Source organism: Triticum dicoccoides, chromosome 5A (genome assembly GCF_002162155.2).
Source record: "Triticum dicoccoides isolate Atlit2015 ecotype Zavitan chromosome 5A, WEW_v2.0, whole genome shotgun sequence".
Taxonomy (NCBI): domain Eukaryota; kingdom Viridiplantae; phylum Streptophyta; class Magnoliopsida; order Poales; family Poaceae; genus Triticum; species Triticum dicoccoides.
In genome coordinates this window covers 694,267,832-694,275,108 of record NC_041388.1, presented here as the reverse complement: position 1 = coordinate 694,275,108, position 7,277 = coordinate 694,267,832, and the positions used below count along the sequence as shown (strand labels likewise).

General features: G+C 47.0%; 1 protein-coding gene across 2 annotated transcripts; it reads left to right on the top strand.

Annotated features, from left to right (window-relative positions):
* Positions 1 to 2,313: 2,313 nt before the first annotated feature.
* Positions 2,314 to 4,726, top strand: LOC119304245 (E3 ubiquitin-protein ligase SINA-like 10). 2 transcript variants are annotated; one of them, XM_037581415.1, is made up of 2 exons: positions 2,314 to 2,669; positions 3,870 to 4,726. In XM_037581415.1, the coding sequence occupies exons 1-2, from the start codon at positions 2,343 to 2,345 to the stop codon at positions 4,536 to 4,538; spliced, it is 996 nt and encodes a 331-aa protein (XP_037437312.1). In that variant the 5' UTR covers positions 2,314 to 2,342; the 3' UTR covers positions 4,539 to 4,726. The 2 variants fall into 2 exon arrangements, with proteins under 2 accessions (XP_037437312.1, XP_037437311.1); XM_037581414.1 differs by having other exon boundaries at positions 3,849 to 4,726.
* Positions 4,727 to 7,277: the final 2,551 nt, after the last annotated feature.

Genomic DNA, 7,277 nt, shown 5'->3' with positions numbered 1-7,277 from the left:
GTCCTCCAGGATGTCACGCAGGTCGGGCACATTTTCCCGTGCCTTAGTATGCTTGACGCGGTGACGGGGCATGGCTTGAGTGGAGGGCTAAGAGGCCTCTCTGTCGCGGCCACGAGGTGGCCGGTCGGCCATGTCATGCGCTGGTGATGTAGGTGCTTCCTCCTCTAGTCGGGGTAGCAGCCTGCGCTTTGGATAACTCTTGGAGGGGCGCTCGAGTTCATACTCTTCGGCCGCAAGGACTTCAGTCCATCTGTCAGTTAGCAAATTCTGATCAGCTCTAAGCTGTTGCCGCTTTTTTTGAGGCTGCTTGCCGTGGCCATGAGCCTGCGTTTAAAACGCTCTTGTTCGGCAAGATCCTCTGGCACGACGAACTCGTCGTCGTCGAGGCTTGCCTCGTCTTCGGAGGGAGGCGTATAATTATCGTCCTCAACCTCTTGGTCCGCCGCCCTCTCGTGAGGGCTGGCTTCTCTGTCCTCCTGTGCCGAATTTTGCTGGAGGGGGTGTTCTTTGGCGCTATCCAGAGTAGTATTATCTCCCGTGCCGGAATCACCGTTTTTGCTTTGGCGGGATTTAGAGCGGCGCCGCTGACGCCGGCGCTTGGGCTGTTTCTTAGAGGTATCATCCACCAATGTTCCATCGCCATCTCCATCCTTTGGAGTGTCCATCATATATATGTCATATGACGAGGTGGCATTCCAACGCCCTACAGGTGCTGGTTCTTGTTCGTCTCCTGCATCGTCGTCCATGCCGTCGATGTCTTCGGAGTCGAAGTCAAGCATGTCGGTTAAGTCGTCGACAGTGGCTACGAAGTGGGTGGTGGGTGGGTTTTGAATTTCTTCATCGTCCGTATCCCAACCTTGCTGACCGTAGTCCGGCCAGGGCTCTCCCAATAAAGAGAGAGACTTTAGAGAATTCAGCATGTCGCCGAAGGGCGAGTGCTGAAAGATGTTTGCGACGGTGAACTCCATTATCGGCGCCCAATCGGATTCGATCGGGGGGGCGCGGGGGGCTCGGAGTTTGGAGAGGAATCCGGCTCCTCGGAGTCACGGGCCATGCGGAGTGCGGGGCTGGAGTTCGGCTCGATCGCCTATGAGATTGCAGCCCCTGAGGCAGCGTCCAACCACCGATCCTCGACTGGCGCAGTGGGCTCCGAATCAATGGTCGGAACCGATGTGTGTGCGGCCTCCAAGGCGCTGTTCGGCGGCAGAGCTATATCATGCCCATCGAGACAGTGCGGCACGCTTGGCTGTGGCTCGAATCCGTCGAAGATCAAGTCCCCGCGGATGTCAGCCATGTAGTTTAGGCTTCCAAACCTGACCTGATGGCCAGGGGCGTAACTTTCGATCTGCTCAAGGTGACCAAGCGAGTTGGCCCGCAGTGCGAAGCAGCCGAAGACGAAGATCTGTCCGGGGAGAAAAGTCTCACCCTGGACTGCATCGTGGTTGATGATCGAAGAAGCCATCGGGGCTGAAAGCGACAACACAGAGGAACTCTCAATGAAAGCACCAATATCGGTGTCAAAATCGGCAGATCTCGGGTAGGGGGTCCCGAACTGTGCGTCTAGGCCGGATGGTAACATGAGACGAGGGACACAATGTTTTATCCAGGTTCGGGCCCTCTTGATGGAGGTAAAACCCTACGTCCTGCTTGATTAATATTGATGATATGGGTAGTACAAGAGTAGATCTACCACGAGATCAAGGAGGCTAAACCCTAAAAGCTAGCCTATGGTATGATTGTTGTACGATGAAGTTGTTCTACGGATTAAAACTCTTCGGTTTATATAGACACCGGAGAGGGTTAGGGTTACACAAAGTCGGTTACAATGGTAGGAGATCTTGAATATCCGCATCGCCAAGCTTGCCTTCCACGCCAAGGAAAGTCCCATCCAGACACGGGACGGAGTCTTCAATCTTGTATCTTCATAGTCCTGGAGTTCGGCTGAAGGTATAGTCCGGTTACCCGAACACCCTCTAATCCAGGACTCCCTCAGAGAGGCTTAGAGGGAATACCAGGGCAAGCACCGTCGGCCATTGGTTTGCTCATGAAGAGGATGAGAAAGAATATGAGACGAAAATCGATTGACCACTAGATTTTCATCACTCGAGAAAGAATGAAGAATGGAGATGTGTCCTCAAGAACCTCAATCAAAGTATCTTTGCTTGCACTTCAACACAGTTTGTGCTATTGACACGTGGCCCTGGACCCCACGAGTCAGTGACACGGTGGTGGCAAGTCACCCGTCGCTGCTGTAGAACGAACACAGGACAGGAGACCCCCCAAAGACGAAGGAAAAAAGAAAATCCAAAAAGAAACACGGTTGGTTACTCCATTTTCCTTCCATGGCCAAGTTCTCCTTCGCCGACGCCGACGCCGACGAAGACCCTCCTCCCGCCACCGCCGCTGCCGCCGGGTCCGACAAGAGGAAGCGGGACGGAAGCCCTGCCCCTGACGACGGGGCGGCTGGTGGAGGGCCGCCCCCCAAGGCCCGGAAACTGGAGGTCGCGGGCGGCGAGCGGGAGGAGAGGGCGGTGGCGGGGTGCGGTCGGGAGGTGGGGAGGGTCGGCGCCGGCGGGGATGGCGACGCGGTGGGGATCAGCATGCGGATCGACCCGGACCTGCTGGACTGCTCCATCTGCTTCGAGCCCCTCTGCCCTCCCCTCTACCAGGTAAATTAAAATTGACCGGAGGAAGGATGTTGCTCTGCCAGATTATCCATGCTGCTGCTGCTGCTGCTGCCTAATTATCGATTGGAATTCGCTAATTAAGCTGGCATCGCTTCTGTTGAGCTAATTGAGAAAATCCATAGCCATGGCAAGAGGGGATAAGAGATGATGATAGGCAGCGAAGCAGTTGGGTAACTGCACAATTACTATCATCTACTGTTCCTCAGGACACCGGACCACAAACCAGTTTTTTGAATGCATTCTTGAGTCAATGTCCCCATTACTCCTGTCAACTGAATCAGTTGAACTGATCTGACACCCACACAGCGTCGTGTTCCTAATTTGTCTTGGCCATACCCAGACACAGATCTCTGCATATGGAAGGAGAACTAATTTTGGGATTCAGGGTACTCTGCTTTCCCTTTGGTTAGTTGCTCTGTTTCATTCTGATTTCCCTTTGGTTAGCTGCTCTGTTTCATTTCCTTCTGAAGCAGTTTCTATCTTTTAGGTTCTAGGACCTCTTAAGTAAGGTGGCCAGTGTAAAACTGTCAAGCAAATAACAAACAAAGATCACACTGCTCTATATACTCCCTCCGTCCCATAATGTAAGACGTTATTATATCCAATATACTCACATATTGGATGTAATAACATCTTACATTATGGAATGGAGGGAGTAGTTTAAGCCTCACGGTCTATTGTTTCTCTCTGAATTGCTTCCTTGCCGAGCGGTGCCTTTTCCTCCATTATAGGTACCTGGGTTTGTTCTGAAGGTCATTACATGTTTCAGTTGATAAGTTACTAACGAAGAGACAAACCTCGTAAACTGTATCAGTTTAGATGGAACACCACAGCTTATAAGCACACAGAGGACTCATCTGTACTGCTAGATAGTGCTATGCTGCTAAAACCATCATGGAGCATCACTGCCCAAGGGCATCTGATAGAAATCCTGAGCAAAAACTATTCCATGGCTGGTTCTAAACACATACTGATGCGCTTACAGTTTACTCTTCTGAACATATACAGTCAACTTCAGAAAGCTAAAAACCATGTGATCCATATAATTTGTTGGCGTATATTTAAGGCACGAATTAAGCTGCAAAGGCAGAGTGGACACACTTCTTTCGAGAAGACTAACCTTTTGTTATAAGAGGCAAGATATCTATTGCATGATCACAGCTTGTTTTGTGTATTTTCCAGTGCCAAAATGGCCATGTAGCATGCTTGTCCTGCTGGTCCAGGCTCAGCAACAAGTGTCATGTTTGTTCTCATGATGCGATCTTTGCACGGAACATTGCACTGGAGAAGATTGTTGAGTCAATCAAGTCCTCATGTGCATATGCCAAGTGGGGCTGTTGCGAGTTGGTCAGCTACACGCAAAGAAACAGTCATGAAGAATCTTGCCTCTTTGCTCCTTTGATGTGCCCTATTCCTGGATGTGGATACAGAGGCTTTACAGGATGTTGGTCAGGCCACTTCCTCGTCGACCACCACAGTGCCGATTTCTTGCACTTTGCTTACGGCCAGTCATTTGAAGTGAATTTGGAGGCGTCCCTGCCTTTCCTTGTTCTTCTCGGAGAGGACGATCACCTTTTCTTGCTCCTGAACAAGAACATGACACCCTTTGGGCATGCCTTTTCCGTGGTTTGCCTCAGGACAGGTGATTTGAACTGGAAGTTCTCCTATGAAATTGAAGCGGCCAGTACGAGAAACCCTGAAAACTGTCTGCAACTCAAGGCCTCTGTCACAAATGCAAAGGAGTGGGCAGGTCTGCACCCTACAAAAGCTTTCCTTTTGGTCCCATATGATTTCTGCAGTTCTACTAACCTAAAGCTGAATGTCTCTGTTGGGAGGTCTGTTTCTGTATGATGTGAGCATGTCATGTTCTCTTCTATTCCCTGTGTTCACAAATGTAAATGTGTGTAGCACTGTAAAATTGTTTGTAAAGTAATTTCAGCATGTGCATGTAGATGTGAAGGCACTGGTTCCACCTGGAAATTACAACACTGTAAAGGCTAGTCTAAATTTATGGAAGCAAGAGTTTCACAGTTCATTTATTATATTCTCCAAACCCTTCTATACTACTCCCTCTGTAAACTAATGTAAGACGTTTGAACTGCAAAAGCGTCTTATATTAGTGTGTGTACAGAGGTAGCACCTGCCATTTATCTCAGATAAGTAAGGATGATCAGCAGAACAAGTTTCCAGTAAAAATAATTCTTAGATGGCTGCCAGGTGATGAAAACAAATAGATCTCATTGATATTGTTTCAATAGCAACCTTAGTAGGCTCTGTTTGTTTGGGCTCTTGCTTATGGTTTTATAGCTTTTCCACTGGCGAAAAAGCCACAAAAGCTCCTAAACAGGGGATTTTTTCTTTGGCTTTTGGCTTATGAATAAATATTGTTATACGATTCTATAAGCCAAAAGCAGCTATTAGGAGTTTTCATGTGAATGAGTGGAATGAGTTCAATATGCCGTTCGTTTTCATGTGAATGAGTGGAATGAGTTCCTGAACAAGAAGCCAGTTTCTCAATCGAGCATCCATAGTTCTTGGAAGCCACCACCGTCAGATTTTGTTAAAATTAATATTGATGGAGCTTTTTCAGAACACAATGGATACAGTGGATGGGGATTAATATGCATAGATGCCTCCCATGAAGCCCTTTTTGCTGCAGCGGGCTCATCCCAATCAATTTCCAATGCTTTACACTCTGAGACAGTGGCCCTTTGCACTGCTGTTAACTGGGCTGTTCAAATGGGAGTGGGAAGAGTACAGTTTGAGACTGATTGTCTAGTGCTACAACAAGCCGTGTCATCAGATATGTACGACCTGTCTTCCCTTGGCCAAATGTTCAAAGAGCTTAAGGTGAATCTTGTCACACAATTTATCCAGGCTATGGTTCTACACATGTCACGTGTTTGTAACAAGCCAGCGCATGTGCTGGCTGCTATTGGTGCGGGTTTAGTTGCAGGAGAGTCTAACCAGTGGTTCTCTAACTATCCTGATGATGTAACCCGTGTTGTAACCGGCGGTTTAGCCATGTCTTAATGGAATACGAGTGTTCCATCTAAAAAAAGCAGCTATTAGGAGCTTTTTTGGCATTTTTGCTGAAGTGAAAAAGCTGCAAAAGCAGAAGCAAAAGCCCAAACAAACAGGATCTAAAGCTAATTGCTCAAATCAAAAGAGGTGTCATTCTGATCAAAAGAGGGTCCGAGAGTGGTTGGAGTGAGGAGTTTGTAATACGTGGTGGGGCTCTATATATGCTTCAAAAGGCTGTTGACCAGTGAGTAGTTTACGGTTTACCAAACCTGACTACCCACCGGTTTTTTATAGACACTGAATGTTACTACGGTTTGGTGTTAATGAAGGGCAATGGTACAAAGAGATTCAAGCCGAGATGGTTATGTGAAGAAGCCGTAGAAGAAATGGTTAAGACTGCCCGGGAGAAAGCTTGTGTGGCTGCATCAGCGCCATGTTTTGCAGCCCGCTTTGCCGAGGTTCATGCATCCTTTGCATGATTGGGGCATGCCAATTTTGAAAACCCCGGCCCGGGAAAGAGGATTTGAGAACTATAGCTAGAGGTTGAAGATCCCATGTGTGGCTGCATGTCCAATGAAGCATTAGAAAGAAATTCAACTAATCTTGGAGAACATGTGGGAGTAGGTGGAACTCATCTAGGCCCAACGAGGCAGGATAAACTGAAATTGGATAGAGGGGACATTTGCGTTCGAATCATGCTAAGGATTACTTCTCAGTTCTCTTTTCTGGTGGGCAAACTGAACGTCTGGAGGTATTGAGCAAAGTGATATTCCTTGGTTTACACAACATGTGAATGATATGTTGTTGGATCCTTTCTCCCTGAAGGGTTTAAAAAAAAGCATTATTCGGTATAGGGGATTTTAAGGCTCCTTCGCCCCGATGCCCCTCATGCTATTTTCGTAAATGGTTTTGGCACATAATTGGGATGAGCTTACTAAAGAGGTGTCACAAGCGGTTAATGACACATGTTTCCTAATGATTGGGACATGAGTACTACTGTTGTGATTCTTGAAATACTCCCTCTGTTCCTAAATATAAGTCTTTCTGAAGATTTCAATATGAACTACATACAGAGCAGAATGAATGAATCTACACTTTAAACTTGTCTATATACATCCGTATATAGTTCATATTGGAATCTCTAGAAAGACTTATATTTAGACTGGAGGGAGTAGAATCTAGAGACTAGCTGTGACTTATTCATACCTATAAGCCTTTGTAATGTATCATATGAGGTAATTTCCAAGACGCTTGCTAACATACTGAAGAACATAGCCCGGGAAACAACTCAAAGTAGCTGGTTTAGTGCTGAGGAGGATTATTACCGGCAGCATCCTGGTAGCATATGCGTGCTAACATAGAATTGAGAAGAAAGTTAGAAGAAAGATGGCCTTTGTGTAGAAGATTATATTTGCCTGGTAGCATATGCGTGCTAACATACTGAATAACACGTCGTTCTATTTGCTACTATAAAATTGTACACTGTTTTAACTGTAGAAGGAATCTAGTGAATCAAATAATAATAATAATAATATCGTACAGTACTTATCTTGCACTATAGCTTGT

What these genes read in the sequence shown, in the direction of transcription:
- LOC119304245 (XM_037581414.1), top strand. Translation starts at nt 2,343, where the DNA reads ATGGCCAAGTTCTCCTTCGCCGACGCCGACGCCGACGAAGACCCTCCT. An exon ending in TCTGCCCTCCCCTCTACCAG is followed by an intron (nt 2,670 to 3,848) that starts GTAAATTAAAAT and finishes GCATGATCACAG; the next exon opens with CTTGTTTTGTGTATTTTCCA.